The 22,547-nt window shown below is 40.4% G+C and overlaps 2 protein-coding genes across 5 annotated transcripts in view; one reads left to right on the top strand and one right to left on the bottom strand.

The window, feature by feature from the left end:
• Positions 1 to 4,134, bottom strand: part of LOC127442077 (SLAM family member 9-like) — a 284,700-nt gene extending 280,566 nt beyond the window's left edge. Inside the window, exon 1 of one of the 2 annotated variants that reach the window (XM_051699822.1) lies at positions 4,034 to 4,134. In XM_051699822.1, coding sequence (XP_051555782.1) covers positions 4,034 to 4,088 — 55 coding nt within the window. In that variant the 5' untranslated portion in view covers positions 4,089 to 4,134. The remainder of the gene's footprint in view (positions 1 to 4,033) is intronic. The other variant, XM_051699823.1, reaches the window with a different exon arrangement.
• LOC127442065 (macrophage mannose receptor 1-like) overlaps positions 1 to 22,547 on the top strand; it is an 88,200-nt gene that overhangs the window by 47,332 nt on the left and 18,321 nt on the right. The gene's annotated exons all lie outside the window — the stretch shown is intronic.

Below are 22,547 nucleotides of genomic sequence, written 5' to 3'. Positions count from 1 at the left end.
CACAGCATAACCGTGTACCCTGACGGAATGAAATTTATTGCAAGCAACATTTAAATATTTTTTTCCAGGTATTATAGACCTCCTTGATAGATTCATATGAAAAATTATGATTTTTGAATGTCTGTTCGGGAGACGTTCATTTCACAAAACAGTCATGCTGCAGTTAAAATTAGGCTTGCTTGAGCATTAAGTGTCATGTAAAATATGTCATGTGTATATATATATATATATTTTAATTTCCTTAACCCTTAAATGCATACCACATTATGCCCCATCTACCGCATCCATTTTTTTGGAGTTATTCATCTTTAGTATTTCTCAACCTTTCAGTTATATGTTGGAATAATGCAACTTGCCAAAATTGCGAAAGGAAATACAATTCCTGACTGCCTAAAAGGGTATAAGTAGGTCGCTAGTAACCTGAGATAATAGTGTAGTAATATATTTGCACTTCCATAAAAAATAGTTTTTATTTCGTAATAATACAAGTTTACTATCACAGAATATCTAGTGTTTTGCTTATTACTTTAATAGTTCTTATGGTCTATAATGTTATTTGGGTTGCATAAAGTTTACACCGATTAGTAGGGTAGAGCAGGGATAATTCTAACACTTTTTTTTTTTCTAATTTATTCAGAAAATGTAAACATAAAAAGATGCCCAATTCTTTAACATGTAAGTTAATCAATCAAAATCAATTGTAACAATGACATGTGATAAATGTTACAGTAAATAATAAAGCTTTATAATGTGAATTTGGATATTTTATGAGTACACACTAATGTTATTTAATACAAAACATCCTCAAACACTAGACACATCCTCAGATTATGTAGAATGGTCTACAATAGTGACATTAGACAATATGTAAACTAGGGTAACCATATTGTGGTTGTCCAAAGAGAGGACACTGCTTGTTTCACCCCTCACATGGTCTGATCTGTGTTTTGTTTTGTATTTTCAGAATTTTTTAGCATTGAAGTACCAACTTACAGGTCAAGCACAGAGGTTGCACTACAAATAACAGAGGAAGGGGTTGTAAAATGTTAATCATGGTTATTTTATCCATCCTATTAGTTTACGTTTCCCTGATATGTAGTATATTTCAAAGTCAGCATAGTTTTGCAACTTAATTTATGATTCTGGTTGAGAGCGCAGAGCATGTCTGGTGACATTTTGCCCACACACATACAGTGCACAGATGCGTGCACAGAAAGCAAGTGGGTGGGCAAGAGAGAGAGAGAGATTTTTTTTTAAAAGACTGCACACTTAGGGGTCTTCTCAAACGGAAGGCTGCAGCCAAGCACCCTCAGTCTGCCACTCTCTGTCAGAATAATCACATAAGGACACGTGAACATGAAAACTGGTGCAGAGTATCAAATACACAGAATGTATGAGAGTCCTAACTGCACGTCAAAATGAAGAAAGCCAAATCCCGGACATTTATAGCCAATTTTGAAATCCCAGCCAGAAGCTTTTTTCAGGTCCAAAAAAGAGGACATGTCTGGGAAAAAGAGGATATATGGTCACCCTATGTAAACAAGACAAACAAGGTGGTATAATAAAAACGAGACAAAAAAAAAAAAAAAAAAAAATGAGGTTGGCTTGAAAAAGCCTGGTCTGAAAGTTTAATCAAGTTTAAATGTCCAGATCTTGTAAAATCTAGTAAATTATGAAGTTTTAGTTGCCAGATGTTGCTAGCATGTAGCTAAGTGCTGCTAGTATGTTTTAGCACTTAATTAGTTGTTGCTAACATGTTTTAGCATGATGCTAACATGTTTCTAGCATGTTTTAGTACTCAGCTAGGCATTGATAGCATGTTTTAACACTTAGTTAGGCACTGCAAGCATGTCTTAGCACTTAGCTAGGTGTTGCAAGACTATTTTAGCGTGTTGCTAGCATGTTTTAGCATTTAGCTAGGCATTGTTAGCATGTTTTAGCATGTCACTAGCATGTTTTAGTACTTAGCTAGGCATTGCTAGCATGTTGTGCATGTCACTAGCATGTTGCTAGCATGTTCTAGCATTTAGCTAGGCATTGCTATCATGTTTTAGCATGTCACTAGCATGTTGCTAGCATGTTCTAGCATATAGTTAAGCATTGCTAGCATGTTTTAAAACGTAGCTAGGTGTTGCTAGCATGTTTTAGCATGTCGCTAGCATGTTTTAGTACTTAGCTAGGCATTGCTAGCATGTTTTAGCCCTTAGCTAGGTGATGCTAGCATGTTTTAGCATGTCGCTAGCATGTTGTAGCATTTAGCTAAGCATTGCTAGCATGTTTTAGCACTTAGCTAGGTATTGCTAGCATGTTTTAGCACTTAGCTAGGCATTGCTAGCATGTCCTAGCACTTAGCTAGGTATCAGCTAAGTAGTTTCCAAGAGGATACTTGAAGTCTGATTGTTCCCCAAGTAAAACAAGCCAACCCTGAAGTCTCTTTGACTTTCTGATCCAGAGATATGATCTGATAAATTTCTTGCCAATGTTAAGTCAATGGGATTTTTTGGGGAAGTTTTTTGCCCCCCAGGGGTACATCATACCCCCAATCGCTTAGAAATGTCAAAGCACACCTCTCCTCAATAAGAGCAAGAGCCTTGCTAGCAAGCAACACTTATAAGTTTAAATAGTAGTACAGTAGGTTGGCTTCTTCAGAATCAGAATGAGCTTTATTGCCAAGTATGCTTACACAGACAAGGAATTTGTCTTGGTGACAGGAGCTTCCAGTACACAACAATACAAAAACAGCAACAAGACTTACCAGACCCTACCAGAAAACATAATCAAGCAGTATAGTAGGACTGAAACAATTAGTCGACGTTATCGACAATAAAAAATAGTTGACAAACATTTTCGTTGTCGAATAGTCGTTTGATCTCATTTAACATAACATAAGATCACATTATTCACAGCACTGCAGTTCACGCCTGACTGAAGGAGAGGAAGAATTACACAGCTCACAGTCCAGATGCACTCTAAACTTTCCAAACAGCTTCAGGTGATGTAGATCGCAAAGTATGAGGGAATTATAATGCAAAAATACAAAATAAGTAAATACAGAAGCACTCTCGTTGTGGAATAAGCGGAGCCGGAGCTCTTTAAAGGAAACACACCAGCGTTACATCTTAAATGCAGTTACAATTAATGCATTATAGCTTCATTAATGTTCAAATAATACGGAAGCAGATTATGTAAATAACTACAAACTCCGAAACTGGCATTTCTCTGTGCGGTCAGCACCTCTTCTATGAGTTGCGCGACTGTCCCGATCTAAGGGGGAGAGATTGAAACTGCACCCAGCTAATGAACACTCTGTCGTATTTTTAAAAGATGATTTTGTCCTCTTTATTGTTAGTAAGCACATTTAATACAACCTTATAAGTCAGAGCACAACTTGAATAATCGGTTAAGAGCTAATGATTCATCTTTGCAATAATCGCAGAATAGTCGAATAATAATTTTAATAATCATTAGATTAATCGATTATCAAAATAATTGTTAGTTTCAGCCCTACAGTATAGCAGGTAAATAACTTTGCCAAACTGTAAAAAAACAGTTAAATCCATTAGGAGAGTGATTTCATTCCGCTGCTGTCCTGACACCTGAAACTACGACTGGATTGACTGAACAGCTTTTGCACTTGCATCCGGCGACACAGCCGGACCTTATTTCTCAGCTTACAGATATGAGGTTAACACGCAAGGACGAATGACATATGCCTGCAATTTCGCGCCAAATCCGACCCAACAGCTCAAATTCCCTCAAAAAATAAAAATCATTATTGCATGTTTACTGAATCGGGGTAAGACAAGGACATGGTTTTGAACATGGATTTTTTTATGTATTCACTCAATAATTAACAGTTGTTAATTGTAACCAAAAAAAAAATCGTACATATTGCAGCTTTAAGTTTAGTTCATACTATGGGCCACATGAGGCCCCCAATAGAGGGTAAAAGCTAAGTGATATCTGAACACTGCCCTGTAAAGTCACCACAGTAAAGATTACCATTAAAGAGTACAATGAGATTGATTATTACCTGTGTTGCAGACAGTGTAGATAATGAGGGACACAAGTTGGTAACCTACTTCCATTTTCAAAAAAGCGAAAAGACAAAAAAATGCTCTGCTGTTTATTAAAAGAGGAAGAATTGTCATAACATAAATCCTCCTACAAGTGACGCTAGACTTCACATGTAAACAAAGGAAGGAAATGGAAACCAATCTCTTCCTCTTCCTCTTCTTCTTCTTCTCTTTGTAATTTGGCGGATCGCAAACAACTTCTAAAGGTGCATAAAGCCTCCTACTGTACAAGAGTATCACCATGTCACTTAGCTCATATTCTATTATTCAATCTAGTGCATTTTAAAAAGGTAAAAAGTGCCCTCCTGATCTCTCTTATCCTATCTTCCTCCCCTTCTGTTCCCAATACCCCTTTTAGATCCCACGCCCATCCTGTTTCTCTTACTTTGTCATGAAAGTTTCTTCTGTCAGATTCATATATGAAACAATGCATGATGACATGATCTACATTTTCTTTATCTCTACATTTAGCACACTTTTTACTATTTCTTTTCCCTAGAACAGCCAACAAACTATTTAATCCTGAGTGATCTAGTCTGAGTCTTGTTATTATTATTTCCTCTCTTCTGTTCTTTTCTTTATAGATCTTTATTTTATCTGATTTTTGAATTGTATAATATCTCCTTCCTTTCAGATCTTCATCCCACTTTTCCTGCCAAATCTCCATTCCTTTATTCTTAATCAGGGCTTTCCCTTCTCCTTTTCCTAATGTAACTGATACTATGATTTCCTTTTGTAAAGCTTTTATTGCAAGCAAGTCAGCACCCTCATTTCCTTTCAGTCCCTCATGAGCTGGCACCCAACAAATCTGCACATCAATACCATGTCTATGGATCCTAAAGAAATTTTGAAATAGTTCTATGACAAGATCTTCTCTATCACTTTTCCTCGATTGGATGCTTCCCAAAACAGCGATTGAATCAGAGCATATTACCACCCTGTCCGGTTTAACCCCTTCAACCCATTGTAACCCTATTATAACTGCCACTGATTCTGCTGTGTACACTGATAAATAATCAGAAAGTCTTTTAGCTATGGATATTTTAAACTCAGGAATATATACACCAATTCTCACACTCCCTTGCTTATTCTTTGACCCATCTGTATGAATTTTAAGGTAGTTGAAATACTTATTTCTTACATATAAACTTGCTTTGTTACCCACTTCATTCATTTGCCATTCTCTATTCTTCTCTAATATATTGGAAGCCATTCTCATTTCTCCACATCATCATTATTCTGAACCATAAATGTTGCCACAAAGAACAAAATACAATAACAATGCTGATTAGTGCCAGACGCAGGGGATTGTCTGAGGCAGGACGGCCCCCACTTCACTGATACCGTGGTGAACTGTGCTCTTCAAGCAGCCCTCTCATCAGGTTGATCCTGAATTGCAGGGAATCAGTGGAGAGTGCCCTATCAATAGGAAGGGGCCAGTAAGGACATGATGATGCACCCAGAGATCCCAAGTCCCTTGTAGTGGTGGATCCAGTGTAACCAGTGAGTACATCACACAAAACTACGAAGCATTAAAAAACAAGAAAATGAAAACTATGAAGCATTACTGATGTCAATCCTTTATTTCAGATTCTTAGTTTTTATACAAAACATCATCTTATTTACTACATTAAAAAATGTGTTATTAGATTCTCAAATATGTCAAAAATATGTGTTTATATAACTTTTATAATGATCATATTATCGAGAGAAACGTAGTTATTGATAGGCTGTGACCATGGCCATGTTTGTTTACATTGCAATGCAGACTTCAGAGTCCAGAGCATGTCAACCTAATATTTGTTTCATGTGAATAAAACATTACGTTCAAAAGGTGATCGTTTTTCTTAATTATTTGTGCTGCTGTCATATGATTTGCGCTGTAAACTTGTATTCTAATACCTCTGTGTTTATTTGAATGCCTGTTACATACATTTATTTTATCATGTGTTTGAAAAGACTGAGCAGCTATTTTAGACATAAATGACACTTAGCCAGTCTCTCTCTCCATAGCAGCAGCACGACAGCATATTTGGTGAGTTTCTCAAGTTTTTCCACAAGTACACACACACAGTGTGTGGATATGGACAGTAAACTTGTATTCTGTGTTTGTTTGAATGTTCGTAACATAAAATAAACATATTTTATAGTTTAAAAAGACAGTTCTAGCAGCTGTTTTAGACATCTAAATGACAAGTGCTTAGCCAGTCTCTTTCTATGTAGCAGCTAAACAGTACGAGAGCTGATATGGTGAGTTTCAGTTAGTTTTGCACGGTTATACACTGTGTGGATTGAGCAGTAAATTTGTAATCTTCTGTGTTAGTTTGAATGCCTGTAACATAAAATAAACATCCTGTGGTTAAAAAGATTGTTCAAGCAGCTGTTTTAGGCATGTAAATGCCATTGCTTAGCCAATCCCTCTCTGTAGCAGCAACAGCGGCTAAACAACGGGAAAGCAGATTTGAATTTTAAAATTTTCCAGTTGATGACGTCAGGCACAAACATTCTAATCAAACCAGTGTGATTGTACTCCCCAGGGACCACTCTGGAATGATCAAACCAGTGTGATGGTATGTGCGAAAGGGTAAAAGCAATATGTATTTTAGCATTTATGGGTTGGCCCCATTCACTTCCATTATAAGTGCCTTACTTCAACTGCTTTTAATAAACAAGGGTTGAGTTGAAATGACTTTTTATGGTAATCATCATCATTCCACAAATGCTGTTGATTGAGCTTAACTTGTACTGAACCCAAAACATTCCTAGTCCAAATGTTTAAACAACAAATTAATGGTATTTTCTTGGTGTATATAATCTTTTAGCATTGAGTTAAGCATTTCTGCTTAACTCATGGACTGTGGGTGGGTTTGTTGTGCAGTGTGAAGATAAATGCTTCTGCTTTTTGTTAGTTTTCTTCTCAAGTCAGTGACTTCCTGTTCTGTGGTCAAACCAACTTCAAATGTGCCCCTTTTCAAACTCTTCCTTTTGTCACTGAGGGTTTTTTAAACATAAATGTTCCATGCAAGTCTGACCTTCAAATTACTATTTACATTCGCAAATTAACATACTCAGTGCTTTCAAAGAATGCATATTTTCCACTATTAACAATGTGGGGTGCATGTGTGTTAGTAAAGAATTTAATTTTTTTGACCTATAGAGTAACATGAGTAATTGTGCACTGAGCAAATTCTCAGATTTACAAGCTGAAAGTTGGGCAAGAAATAGGGTGACCAGATTCCAAAATCCAACTGCTTTTTAATGACAGAGGGTATGAATGATTCCTCCAGCCTGGCCTGCAAGACTTTTCTCAGGTCATGAATGTGTAAAGCTATGGTCGTGCACAACAGAATATAAGCAAAAATTCCTTCACTTGCGTGCACCTTGTTATATTCGGAACTTTGCTTCACAAAAAAAAAAAAAAAAAAAAAAAACCACTAACACTTGGTATGGCACACTTACTTGTAGCAGAATCCACATGCTTTTTTGTATGAACATGCTGCACGATGTTGGTGTAGCCTCCATGGGCGATGGAGAAGAGAGCAAACACCTTACTTCACTAGGCTCTGTCTCCTTTTTTAGAAATGTAAACTCTTTCTGAAGATCCTCATTAAATGTACATGCAGGCTTTCCATTCTACTACTTAGTAAGGGCTAGTGTTAATACACTCCTCGTAATTGAAACTATGTGATATATTGCCTTGAGTACCAGAGGTAGGGTCTCCACCTTGTGGCCAGCCTAAGCAATTTAGCCATTTCAAATGGAACTTTTCGTGTCTCAGAATGTACGTGACTAATTTTCACATCACTTCAGACACCACAGTCTTAAAATACCACAGAGTATGAAATGCTGGTGAACAGCTTTATCGTTAAGGATGACAGACATGAACACTGCAATAAACTGCTTATGCACTCACCAAGTTACTCCATGTAATGATGGGGAGGTGGAAGCCGAGGAAGAATCCATATGCGGATGTTTATTCAAACAGTCCATCAAAATCCAAACACAGTGTCAGAAAAACAGGCAGTGAGGTCAAAAACATAGTAAAGCAGTCCAACCAGGCAAACAGGCAAAAGGGGAGATCCAAAAGAGAAGTCAAAACAAACAGGTCAAAACATTAGGCAATAAGGCAATGATATAAATGCTTGGTAAGGCAGATGATCTGGCAATACTTCGCAATATGGGAATGAGCATGCATGGCTTATATACTAGGCAAACAGGAAATGACATTGCAGGAACTGATGTGGCAGGAAACAGGAAGTGACAGTTCAGAATTCAGGTGAGGGCTCCCTCTGGTGGGCAGGAGACCGCTCAGATGTTACAGAACCCCCCCCCCCAGGAGTGACTCCTGCCGCTCGGCGTGGACATCCCCGTGGTCGTGGCGCTGGGCGGTCTGGCCTGGTTCGATGAAATTCCTCTATGAGTGAGGGGTCCAGAATATCAGAAGCAGGTATCCATGATTTCTCCTCAGGCCTGTATCCCTCCCAGTCCACCAGGTATTGGAGCCGACCACCTCTACGCCTCGAGTCCAGCAGCATGTTCACCCTATAAGCTGGCGATCCGTCAATGTCCAGCGGAGGCGGTGGTTCTTGAGACTCAGCGTTGGGATCAGCATTCAGGTGGACCGGTTTGAGGAGCGAGACATGAAATGGAGAGATGCGGTAGTTAGCAGGAAGCTCAAGCTGATATGTAACCTCATTTATCTGTTTTACGATTTTGAATGGGCCAACATACCTTGGGCTGAGCTTCCTGCTCAGCAGACGTAACTTGATGTCCCTCGTAGAGAGCCAGACCCTCTGTCCCGGTTGGTAGTGAGGATGTGGGTGCCATCTTCGATTAGCCTGGAGTTGTTGCCTTCGTACGGCTCTTTGAAGATGGACATGAGTGCTATCCCATACCTTCTCGCTACGACGTATCCAGTCGTTGACCGCAGGAACAGAGGAAGGTCCGCCAGACCACGGAAACAAAGGAGGTTGATATCCTAGCAAGCATTGGAATGGGGTTAGTCCTGTAGAGGCATGGGTTAATGAATTCTGTGCATATTCTGCCCATGGCAAGAACTCTGCCCACTGATTCTGTTCCCGGCTACAGTATGTTCTCAGATATCTACCGATTTCTTGATTCAGTCTCTCGACTTGACCGTTTGACTGGGGGTGATATCCTAACATCAGACTCACATTGATGTCTAATTGTCGGCAGAAGGCTTTCCACACCTGAGATGTGAATTGAGTCCCCCGATCAGAGACGATGTCTTCAGGCAAACCATAGATGTGGAAAACTTGGTGAAACAGGGCTCGAGCCGTTTCCATGGCGGTTGGCAGACCCTTGAGGGGAATAAGACGGCAAGACTTGGAGAATCTATCAATGATGACAAGAATTGTTGTGAAATTTTCGGATGGAGGGAGATCAGTAACAAAGTCTATTGACAGGTGAGACCATGGACGTTGCGGGATGGGTAGTGGTTGCAGAAGACCAGATGGCAGTTCCTTGGGGGTCTTCGATTGTGCACAAACTTGGCAGGATTTCATGTAATCAGTTACATCTCTGTTCATCGTTGACCACCAGAAAGCGTTGTGGATTAATTTTGTGCGTGAGATACCTGGATGACCTGAAGTGATGGAGGTATGAACCCATTGTATGACCCGTTGTCGTAGTTCCTGGGGAACATATTGTTTGTTTCGGCAGGGGCACATAGCAGGCGGAGGATTTTGCTGCGTGGCTCTTTGGATCTCCTCCATGATGTCCCAGTTCACAGGAGTGATAATTACAGAAGGAGGGAGAATGGGTTCAGGAGAATGATCTTGGAGGAGGGTCATTGCGTCTGGAGAGGGCGTCTGCCTTGCTATTCTTACTTCCTGGGTGATATGTCACAGTAAATTGGTATCTTGAAAAGAACAGTGACCATCTGGCCTGACGTGAGTTTAGTCTCTTGGCACTCTTTACATACTCAAGATTTTTGTGATCGGTGATAACCTGGAACAGGTGAATGGCTCCCTCCAACCAGTGTCTCCACTCCTCTATCGCAGCTTTCATGGACAGTAACTCCTTATTTCCAACATCATAGTTTCTTTCGGCAGAAGTGAGTTTTCTTGAAAAAAATGCACACGGGTACAACTTAGCTGGTTGACTCTGACGCTGTGACAGTACCGCTCCAATTCCGCAGTCAGATGCATCCACCTCCACTACAAATGGGAGGTTAGGGTCAGGGTGTTTCAGGATAGGTGCCGAAGTAAAACTTGACTTGAGTTTTGTGAAGGCGATGGTGGCTTCGTTTGTCCACTTTAACTTGGATGGTTTCCCTCTCATAAGAGACGTCAAAGGAGAGGCTATCATGCTGTAATTCCTGATGAAACACCGGTAGAAGTTGGCAAAACCTAGAAATCTTTGAAGTTCCTTGATTGTGGATGGTTGGGGCCATTCTGTGACTGCCTGGATCTTGGTAGTGTCCATCTCCACTCCCTGATGACTTATGTGATATCCCAAGAACGTTGTTTTCTGAACATGGAACTCACATTTCTCAACTTTTACATAGAGTTGATGCTTAAGACGAGAGAGGATGTTTTGGATATGTTCAATGTGTTCAGCTTCCGACTTGGAGTAAATCAGGATATCATCAATGTAGGCAATAACATACTGGTTCAAGATGTCTCTGAAGATATCGTTAATGAATGACTGAAACACAGCTGGCACGTTGGCTAGCCCAAACGGCATCACCAAGTACTCATAGTGACCTCTGGTGGTGAGAAATGCAGTCTTCCACTCATCACCTTCCTTAATCCGGATGAGATTATAAGCGCTTCTTAAGTCTAACTTGGTGTATATCTTTGCTTCACGAAGTTGTTCCAGGGCAGCAGGAACAAGAGGGAGTGGATAGCGGAATTTCACCATCACGTTGTTAAGTCCACGATAATCAATGCATGGTCGTAGACCTCCATCCTTCTTCTCAACAAAGAAGAAACCTGCTGCTGCTGGTGAGGTTGAAGGTGGAATGAATCCAGAGTTAATAGCCTCTTCGATGTAATCTTCCATGGCTTGAGATCTTTGACGCGATAGTGGGTAGACTTTACTCTTAGGTGGCATGGCATTGGGCAGAAGGTCGATGGTGCAATCCCAGGGGCAGTGTGGTGGTAGCTGTGTAGCTTTGAATTTGCTGAATACCTCTAAGTAGTCATGATAGCAGGCAGGAATTTTGGGACTGGGGGCAGTGAACGGACTCTCAACACTCGTGGCGAGACATGGTCTTGGCATATTGATGTTCATGCAATGGGTGAGGCAGAATTTGGACCAGTGAGACAGTTCTCCATGATACTATGATAGTACAGGATCGTGAACAGATAACCATGGATGTCCAAGGATGATTTCATACCTGGGTGAGTCAAAGATGTAGAGTGATATGTTTTCACTATGGAACAGACCAATCTGTAGCTGTGCAGGTGCAGTTTGTCAGGTGATACCTCCCTCAATGGGTTTATTGTTGACATTAGTGATGCAAATTGTGGGAACACAAGGTAACATAGGTAGACTATTTCTTAACAATATCTTTGTTGATCAAATTCAGAGCAGCACCAGAGTCAATCAATTCTGTCAAGGTAATGGGACCATTTTTTGTAGTCAGCTGAACAGGTATCAACAACGATTTTGAAATCTGAAGAGAGCATTGATTAACACTCACCCGTCTGGTAGTAGTGGTGGCTCTCCCGACTTTGTGTGGGCACTCGACATTACGGTGGCCTGCTTCACCGCAGTAAAAACACAGATCATGTTGGCGGCGTCAAGTTCTCTCTTCATCAGATAGATGTGCATAGCCTATTTGCATGGGTTCTTGGTTGACGGTTGGTGTAGTGAGGAAGTGTGTGTGAGGCAGAGAAGCAGATTTCCTCTTAGGATTGTTCCTCAACAGGTTATCTCTCTTGATAGCCATAGTAACAAACTCAGAACGTTAAATCCTCACCCTTGCAGGCCAGTTCCGTCTGAAGCTCAAGGTTTAAACTCTGTTTGAAAACAGCCCTTAGAGACACATCATTCCATCCACTTTGAGCAGCAAGGGTTCTAAATTCAATAGCGAAATTTGCAGTGGTATGGTTGCCTTGAGACATGTGTAACAATTGTGTGGAAATATCCTTTCACCCCTCGGGATATTCAAACACATCTCTGAGTAGTTGTAAGAAGTATGCAAAGGAGGAACAAAACTGTGAATCCATCTCCCAAACCGCTGCAGCCCAATCAATCGCTTTACCAGACAACAAAGACATCAGAAAAGTGCATTTACTTGCTTCACTTTGAAACTGATCTCTCTGGCTTTCAACATAAATGCGTGCTTGTCTGATAAAACCACGACATTGTCCTGTAGAGCCATCAAACTTGTCTGGCAATGCCAGTCTTACCGTTGTTGGTGTAGCCGAAGGAAGCGATCGAATATAATGGGTCAAATTATCGTTTGCTGACTGCAGTTTGTTGAGCTGCTCTTGGTAGTTCTTCAGCATTTCGCTCTGATAAGCGAACGCCGCTTGAAGCTGAGAAACTTCCGCTGGATTCATAGTAGGCGAAGTATTCTGTAATGATGGGGAGGCGGAAGCCGAGGAAGAATCCATATGCGGATGTTTACTCAAACAGTCCATCAAAATCCAAACACAGTGTCAGAAAAACAGGCAGTGAGGTCAAAAACACATTAAAGCAGTCCAACCAGGCAAACAGGGAAAAGGGGAGATCCAAAAGAGAAGTCAAAACAAACAGGTCAAAACACTAGGCAATAAGGCAATAAGGCAATAAGGCAATTAGGCAATTAGGCAATTAGGCAATTAGGCAATTAGGCAATGATATAAACGCTTGATAAGGCAGATGATCTGGCAATACTTCACAATATGGGAATGAGCATGCATGGCTTATATACTAGGCAAACAGGAAATGACATTACAGGAACTGATGTGGCAGGAAACAGGAAGTGACAGTTCAGAATTCAGGTGAGGGCTCCCTCTGGTGGGCAGGAGACCGCTCAGATGTTACACTCCACTGTACTGCCAATACACTGCTATGTACTATAGCATCTGCACAGCTATAGAAACATCAGGGTCAAAAGCCATACAACCTCAAATAAAAAATGTTGCTCTGTTGCCTGGAAAGAATGACTCATGTTTCACATTATCAAGAGTATGTCTTATCCTGTTTGGGGAATATGACAGCATTACAAAATAAATAAATAAACAAACTAACAAGATTTAATGAACTCAACTATGTTCATTCAATCAGTGACACAACTTGAGACAAACCAACTCACTGTTCAAAGGTTCAAAGATTCTTGAGGCACAATTTGGGGATCTTAAAGGGATAGTTCACCCAAAAATGAAAATTAATTTAATGATATATTCACACTCATGCCATCCCGAATGTCTGTGACTTTCTTCCGCTGAACACAAAACATTTTTTATAAGAATATTTCAGCTCTGTATGTCCATTAAATGCAAGTGAATGGGTACCAAATTGTGAAGCTCCAAAAGCACATAAGGGCAGAGTAAAAGTAAATCCATGTCTTGAGAAGTGATGTGATAGGTGTTGGTGAGAAACAGATCAATATTTTTTCAAAACTGATGTTACTCACCCACACTTTATCATTGAAACTGATTGAAATCACACGGTGTGAGGGGCATTATTGTCTCTGAAAGACATCCAAAGGAGACTTGTTAGAGACTTGGCAGAAATGAGAATGTTTAAAAGTATAGAAAGAGAGGAGAGTGGTCTATCAGTGACAAGAGATTATACTTTCTTTACATTGTTGTGTGCCTCTGCCAGCAGCAACGAACTGACGGTATGAAGTAAATAATGTTTTAATAGCACTTTACAACAAGGTTCTATACGTGAACATTAATTTATGCAATAGCTAATGTGAAATATCAACTAACAATACTTTTGCAGCATTTATTAATCTTGATTAATGTTCATTTTCATGTTGTCTGACCCATAGATTGGTCACTCTTAAAACTCAAAAAGGAAAACACAAAACAATATTCTAAAAGGTGCCAGGTTTACCTGACACCCACTAAAGAGTCCAAACAAAGACTCCAACTTCAAAAACAAAATAGAAGGCAGGAGGCAAACAATTTACTTCAAAGGATAGATCATTAAAAAGAATAAAAAATAAGAAAACTGAGGCAAACTATTGACCAAAAAACAACTGAAATAACCGGAAGGAGGTAAGCAGTTTACCTCATAAAGGGAAAAAAACAAGGACTGAGAAATGAGGAGAGCAAAACAATTGGGGAACAGCCTGCCACAAGGAGGCGCAGGAAGAGGCGCAGGAAGAGGCGCAGGAAGAGGCGCAGGAAGAGGCGCAGGAAGAGGCGCAGGAAGAGGCGCAGGAAGAGGCGCAGGAAGAGAAGGAGGAGGAGGAGCTGCCGGAGCCACCACACCATCTAAACTCCAACTTTCTATGCTCAAAATGACAAGTTTTATACACTGCCTATTCAGCAGCACAGCTGCTGACAATCATCAATCAGTCTGAATGGGTTAGAAGTGGGTGTGTCTAGAGCAAATGGAGGTTGATCAGGCCTCCAGCTCCACCACCAAAACTCAAGCTAACCCAAGAACAGGTGAGCATGTAACAATGTATACATTAGGGCAATTCCAGTGTTATGTTAAGTACTCATTACCAGTATATCAAACAATTTATATGTATAATCATAGACCCCTACAGATAGTGTCCAGACATCAGAAAGTTTCAGTCTATACAAGTTTTTATTATTTTATTTTTTTATTTTTATTTTTTATTTTAGATCGGGAAATGAGCTTGCGTTACGAATGTGACAAAAATGGACACGAGTTTTTGGGAGACCATACAATGTGAATTGAAATGCACAAATCAGAAACAATAATAGCCACAGAATGTAGAAGGGTTGGCACTCCTAAGAACATGTAATATTTGTTTTTTATACATTGTAGTTTTTACATAAATGGGGAAAAAATGTTGTTTCGGATGTGACATCTCCTTGTTACTGTCATGACAGTTGTGAAAGCAGAACTTACATCATGAAGTGAAACCGTCGAAAATGCTTTGAAATCTGAAGACTTTGACCTCTGAGGTATACCCCGCCGAGCCGGAGTCCCACGTCATGCCGCCGAGCCGGAGTCCCACGTCATGGCCGCCGAACCGGAGTCCCTCGTCATGGCCGCCGAGCCGGAGACCCTCGTCATGGCCGCCGGGCCGGAGTCCCTCTTCATGGCCGCCGAGCCGGAGTCCCTCATCATGGCCGCCGTGCCGGAGTCCTTTGTCATGGCCGCTGAACGTCGGATCCTGAGCCTACTCCATGCCATATCACAGCAACGCCTCAGCCTGCTCCATGCCATGTCTCAGCAACGCCTCAGCCTGCTCCATGCCATGTCACAGCAATGCCTCAGCCTGCTCCATGCCATGTCACAGCAATGCCTCAGCCTGCTCCATGCCATGTCACAGCCACGCCTGAGTCTGCTCCCTTCAAGTCCCTTCAAGTCTCTTACGGCTCCGCCTTCCATGGCTCCACCCCTCAAGTCTCTCACAGCCCCACCTTCCACAGCTCTGCCGCTCGAGCCTCTCAGGGCCCCACCTTCCATTGACTCTGCCCTGGTCCCATGCCCATGCCCTGTCTCGCCAGGCCACACCCCACGCCATGCCATTCCAAGCCACGCCTTAAGACCACCACCCCCCCCACCAGCTCCTTACAGAACTTTGGAAATTATGTCATGTTTAATGTGTTTGTCCATGTTTTGGGGCATCGGGAGCCGCCCCTAGTGGGGGGATATGTAATGTTTGATGTGGTTGTTCATGTTTTTCATGTCTTTTATTTTGAAAATCTAGTTCCTGTTTTATGTCATGTGTTCCCTAGTCATGTGATTCCTGTTTCCCTCCATGTTCATGTGTCTTGTTTTCATTGGGTTATTATCTTGTTATCTTGTTATCAGTTCTGTCTGTTCATTGGTTCCCTCATCATTGTTTTACCCCTTGTCCATGTATTTAAGCCCTCATGTTTTCCATTGTCATTTGTCAGGTATTGTGTTTGGTAACGTTGTCATGTTATGTCAAGCCAAGTTTATGTCAAGCCAAGTTTATGCCATGTTCATGTTTTATGTTTCATTCACGTTTAGAGTTAGGGTTTTTTGAATCTCACTTTTGTTAAATAAATTGCACTTGGGTTCTTCATTTCATTTCGTCTTTGTCAGTGCCAGCAACATCGTTACATACATTACAGAACTACCTGACCCACAATGAACCCAGCAATCCAACTCCTATGCCTACGTCAGGGGAATCCTCCCCTGGAGGATTATGTGGAGGACTTCTGTGCTCTGGCCTGCCGGGTGGACTTTAATGAGGTCGCCCTCAAAGACTGTTTCCATTTTGGATTGAGTGAGCCAATCTCCTCGTTGATACCTGGTGGTTGCATTTCCCTCAATCTGGTTCAGTATATCGACCTTGCCCTGCAGATTACTGGTTCTACGTTCACTGTGGGGGAGGCGGATGCCGAGCCGGAGTCCCATGTCATGGCTGCCGAGCCGGAGTCCCACGTCATGGCCGCTGAGCCGGAGTCCCTCGTCATGGCCGCCAAGCCGGAGTCCTTCATCATGGCCGCTGAACGTCGGATCCTGAGCCTACTCCATGCCATATCACAGCAATGCCTCAGCCTGCTCCATGCCATGTCTCAGCAACGCCTCAACCTGCTCCATGCCATGTCACAGCAACGCCTCAGCCTGCTCCATGCCATGTCACAGCAACGCCTCAGCCTGCTCCATGCTATGTCACAGCCACGCCTGAGTCTGCTCCCTTCAAGTCCCTTCAAGTCTCTCACGGCTCCACTTTACATACCACTGAGGCCCTCTGGTGACTAAAACAAAGAACAAAAAAGTCAAAAATCCTGACAGTGGTCTCCTGAGTCCAAAGTCCAGCACTGTATGCTGTGCCCTACTGCTCAAGCTAATCAAGTGCTTATAAAGTCATAAGCAGTCATTGAAGTCATGATGTAGTGCCTCTAGTGTTCATTTCACCTGGAAACTGCAGGGAATTGTACCTGGAGACACTTAAAACAAGTTTACAAAAATTTATATAGAGTCACGTTTTCACCATGAGATCAGGTTGAGAATATGTCAGCTCTGTTGGTCTGTACAATGCAAGTGAATGGTGACCAACATTTTGAAGCTCCAAAAAGCATTTATTTAACCAGTGGTTAAATCTATATCTTCAGAAGCTATATGATAGGTGTTGGTGAGAAACAGATCAATATTTAAGTCCTTTTTTTACTATAAATTTTCCTCCCTGCCTAGTATGTGGCGATATACACGAAGAATGTGAATCGCCATAAATAAAAGAAGAATGTGAAAGTGAAAGTGGAGATTGATATAAAAAAAAGGACTTAAATATTCATCACCCACATCTATCATATTGCCTATCTAAAATATAGATTTAACAGCTGGTGCCTTAAGGATTATTTTATGATGCCTTTATATGCTTTTTGGAACTTCAAAGTTTTGGTACCCTTTCACTTGAATTGTATGGACCAACTGAGCTGAGATGTTCTACTAAAAAATCTTTGTTTTTGTTCAGCAGAAGAAAAAAAGTCATACACATCTGGGATGGCATCAGGCTCAGAAATGATGAGAGAACTTTCATTTTTGGGTGAACTGTTCCATTAAAGGGAAAGTAGCACAGAAACCTAGTGTTTCAGACAGAGGGCCAGATAATGGGTGGAAAAAGGTTGTGTAATACTAAATTATGAATGTTTTTGTGCAAAAACATTATAAGTGAACCTCAAAGGAAATCATAAAGTAAAAAATAACCCCTTTAAGGAGTAAAAGTTTTCATCATGTTTTGGTACAGGGTGTTATGATTCAATGTCAACATGTCCTCAAGCTATGAAGTTTTTCTCTCATCTGTATCTCATAATGAGCATGTTTATGAAATGTAATAACAACATTAGAGCTCTTGACCACAAACAAGTTCAGAACACAAAAGACCAGTTACAGTCTGGAAAATGACGTGGTAGAATGTGCAAAAAATTCTTCAATGTAAATTAGCTATTTGAATATGAAAATGACTAGTTTCTTGTCATCACATTATGAATCTGAATTCATGCTTATGCTGCAGCATGTGCATAGTGCTTAAAAATAACCAAAGATTTGTCCTCAAATGTTTATTTATATATATGATTTTATAGTGTCAGTCCTGTATGAAGGCAAAAGCATTTAATACAGTACAATGTGTATAAATAAACCAGCTCTTTAGGTAAACAGCTAAATGTTAGACTTATGCTTATAACATGGTGCAGGCCAAAAGTCACCATCTCATTCATGGCATACATAATGTAAATTCCACACAGAATACAGTTGTGCTCAAAAGTTTGCATACCCTTGGAGAATTGGAAATATATGTACCATTTGTAAAGAAAACACGAGTGAGCAGGCAAAACACATTTCTTTTATTTCTCATGGGATTCATATTCAACTGTAGGTTATAACAGAATGGTACAATCATAAAACAAAACATGGCAACAAAGCAAAAATGAAATGACCCCTGTTCATATGTCTGCATACCCTTAGTTCATAATACTGTGTATTGCCCCCTTTAGCATCAGTGACAGCGTGCAGTCTTTTGTAATAGTTGTCTATGAGGCCCCAAATTCTTGCAGGTGGTATAGCTGCCCATTCATCTTGGCAAAATGCCTCCAGGTCATGCAAAGTCTTCGGTCGTCTTGCATGAACCGCACGTTTGAGATCTCCCCAGAGTGGCACAATGATATTAAGGTCAGGAGACTGTGATGGCCACTCCAGAACCTTCACCTTTTTCTGCTGTAACCACTGGAGGGTCAACTTGGCCTTGTGCTTAGGGTCATTGTCATGCTGGAAAGTCCAAGAGCGTCCCATGCGCAGCTTTCGTGAGGAAGAATGCAAATTGTCTGCCAGTATTTTCTGATAACATGCTGCATTCATATTACCATCAATTTTCACAAGATTCCCCATGCCTTTAGAGCTCACACACCCCCAAAACATAAGTGAGCCACCACCATGCTTCACAGTGGGGATGGTATTCTTTTCACTATAGGCCTTGTTGACCCCTCTCCAAACATAGCACTTATGAATGTGACCATAAAGCTCTATTTTGGTCTCATCACTTCAAATTACAGTGTGCCAGAAGCTGTGAGGCGTGTCAAGGTGTTATCGGGCATATTGTAACCAGGCTTTTTTGTGGCATTGGTGCAGTAAAGGCTTCTTTCTGGCAACTCGACCATGCAGCTCATTTTTGTTCAAGTATCATCGTATTGTGCTCCTTGAAACAACCACACCATCTTTTTCCAGAGCAGCCTGTATTTCTCCTGAGGTTACCTGTGGTGGCAGTTGTAGCTGAAATCTTTCTTGGTCTACCTGACCTTGGCATGGTATCAAGAGATCCCTGAATTTTCCACTTCTTAATAAGTGATTGAACAGTACTGACTGGAATTTTCAAGGCTTTGGATATCTTTTTATATCCTTTTCCATCTTTATAAAGTTCCATTACCTTGTTACTCAGGTCTTTTGACAGTTCTTTTCTGCTCCCTATGGCTCAGTATCTAGCCTGCTCAGTGCATCCACGTGAGAGCTAACAAACTCATTGACTATTTATACACAGACACTAATTGCAATTTAAAAAGCCACAGGTGTGGGAAATGAACCTTTAATTGCCATTTAAACCTGTGTGTGTCACCTTGTGTGTCTGTAACAAGGCCAAACATTCAAGGGTATGTAAACTTTTGATCAGGGCCATTTGGGTGATTTCTGTTATCAATATGATTTAAAAAGGAGCCAAACAACTATGTGATAATAAATGGCTTCATATGATCACTATCCTTAAATAAAAAATTTTTTTTTTTTTGCATGATCAGTCATATTTTCAAAATCAATGCCAGAATTTCACAATTTCTGCCAAGGTATGCAAACTTCTAAGCACAACTGTATGTGCACTTTTGACACAGTATCTGTGCTGATTGTGTGGAAAGATCTGTGCAACTTTGTAGAATTGATTTAAATGCGGTACAAGATGAAAAATGGTTCTGGGAGACCTATATTGTTAGCTGGAAGCATTATCAAATTACCAAAACATCTAAAAACAAATAGGCAATTGGCAGGAGAAGTGTAAAATTTCATGAATCAAGGCTTTTTGTGTTTTATGTAATGTATGTAACGATAAAGTGTCACTTTACAAGCATGTATTAACATAATATAACTGGTAATTAGAAGTTAGAGACAAAGAAGAATATTTAAAAAGAAAAAAAATAGATTGTTAAAAATACAAATACAAATTAGGTTGAACAGTTTGGTAAGTTGTATAATATTTAATTAAGAAAATTTGGGGTGCACTTTTTGATACCAAATCCTGTATATGTACCAACAGTACATTTGCAAAATAACGTTTTGGCAATATTAAGACAAATTTAAAGTGCTTTTCTTGACATAAAAAGGATTGTTCACCCAAGAACAAAAAAAGTCATTTAATCATTGTCAAACCCATATGACTGACTTTATTCTGTGGAACACAAAAGGAGATGTTAGGCAAAATCTTAGCCTCAGCCACCATTCCCTGTAATTGCATGAACATAACTGAATAACACAACACAACTGTATGATGTCCCTAGGTCAACATAACTGTATAACACAACACAACTGAATAACACAACACAACTGTATGATGTCCCTAGGTCAACACAACTGAATAACACAACACAACTGTATGATGTCCCTAGGTCAACACAACTGTATAACACAAAACAGCTAAATAACACAACACAAATGTATGATGTCCCTAGGTAAACATAACTGTATAACACAACACAACTGTATGATGTTCATAGGTCAACATAACTGAATAACACAACACAACTGTATGATGTCCCTAGGTCAACAAAACTGTATAACACAACACAGCTGAATAACACAACACAAATGTATAATGTTCCTAGGTAAACATAATTGTATAACACAACACAACTGTATGATGTCCCTAGGTCAACACAACTGAATAACACAACACAACTGTATGATGTCCCTAGGTCAACACAACTGAATAACACAACACAACTGTATGATGTCCCTAGGTCAACAAAACCTTATAACACAACACAGCTGAATAACACAACACAAATGTATGATGTTCCTAGGTAAACATAATTGTATAACACAACACAACTGTATGATGTCCCTAGGTCAACACAACTGAATAACACAACACAACTGTATGATGTCCCTAGGTAAACATAACTGAATAACACAACACAACTGTATGATGTCCCTAGGTCAACAACACAACTGTATGATGTCCCTAGGTCAACACAACTGAATAACACAACACAACTGTATGATGTCCCTAGGTCAACATAACTGTATAACACAACACAGCTGAATAACACAACACAACTGTATGATGTCCCTAGGTAAACATAACTGAATAACACAACACAACTGTATGATGTCCCTAGGTCAACACAACTGAATAACACAACACAACTGTATGATGTCCCTAGGTCAACATAACTGAATAACACAACACAACTGTATGATGTCCCTAGGTCAACACAACTGAATAACACAACACAACTCTATAATGTCCCTAGGTCAACACAACTGTATAACACATCACAACTGTATGATGTCCCTAGGTCAACAACATGTGGCAATGTTCCTGATAGCCTGTCAATACCGGACGCAAGCGTCGCGTTGCGTTAAAAGCAGTAAAACCCCATTATAATCAATGAAGCGTCCGCTGCAGCACGTTGAGTTGCGGAGCGCAGACAATAAACGTTCTATTTCGCACTGCACCGGTCCTACAAATGGGCCCGTTTAGAACGTTCGCTTTGGACGCGTCCAGTACAGACAGCCTGAAGCGTTGCGGCACGTCACGTTGTGTGGTGTGAGACTAAACTGCTGAGTGCTTCACATTTAACCACATAAAGGACATAAAACATGGTATAACCAACTGTAATAGTGGAAGAATAAAATAAACTCAAATATTAAATATGATACATAACACAGTTAGACATTCTAAATCAAATGTACTTTGTCCTAAGATAAAAATAAAATAAAAATAATAATGTCCCTAAGTCAACATATCGTAGGTTTAGCTGTTGCAGGCATGTAGGCTAACAAGCAAGCAAAAGGATATCCAATTTAATTTTATCTTAACTTTACCTTCATGAAAATAGTTATGGTTATTAGACAAAAGAACAAGCATACCTATCAAATGACATTAAGCATGCTAGCATTGGGTGACAGCAAGTTGACAAAATCTGTACATGTGAGCATGTTTGCTAATTATCTCTTTATTCATTAGGTTATGGTAAAATTAGAGTAGTTTATGCTCCAAAGCGACATGTGTGACGCTCCTATTCAACCCGCTCCATACGGGACTCGAACCAGCGTCTCCGGCATGGGAGGCAGATGCGCTAACAAGGAGGATAATGGCAAGTTTACACTACACGATTTTAGGCCCGA

The sequence above is a fragment of the Myxocyprinus asiaticus genome, chromosome 6, assembly GCF_019703515.2.
Source record: "Myxocyprinus asiaticus isolate MX2 ecotype Aquarium Trade chromosome 6, UBuf_Myxa_2, whole genome shotgun sequence".
NCBI classification, from domain to species: domain Eukaryota; kingdom Metazoa; phylum Chordata; class Actinopteri; order Cypriniformes; family Catostomidae; genus Myxocyprinus; species Myxocyprinus asiaticus.
This window is presented reverse-complemented; position numbering and strand designations above follow the sequence as displayed.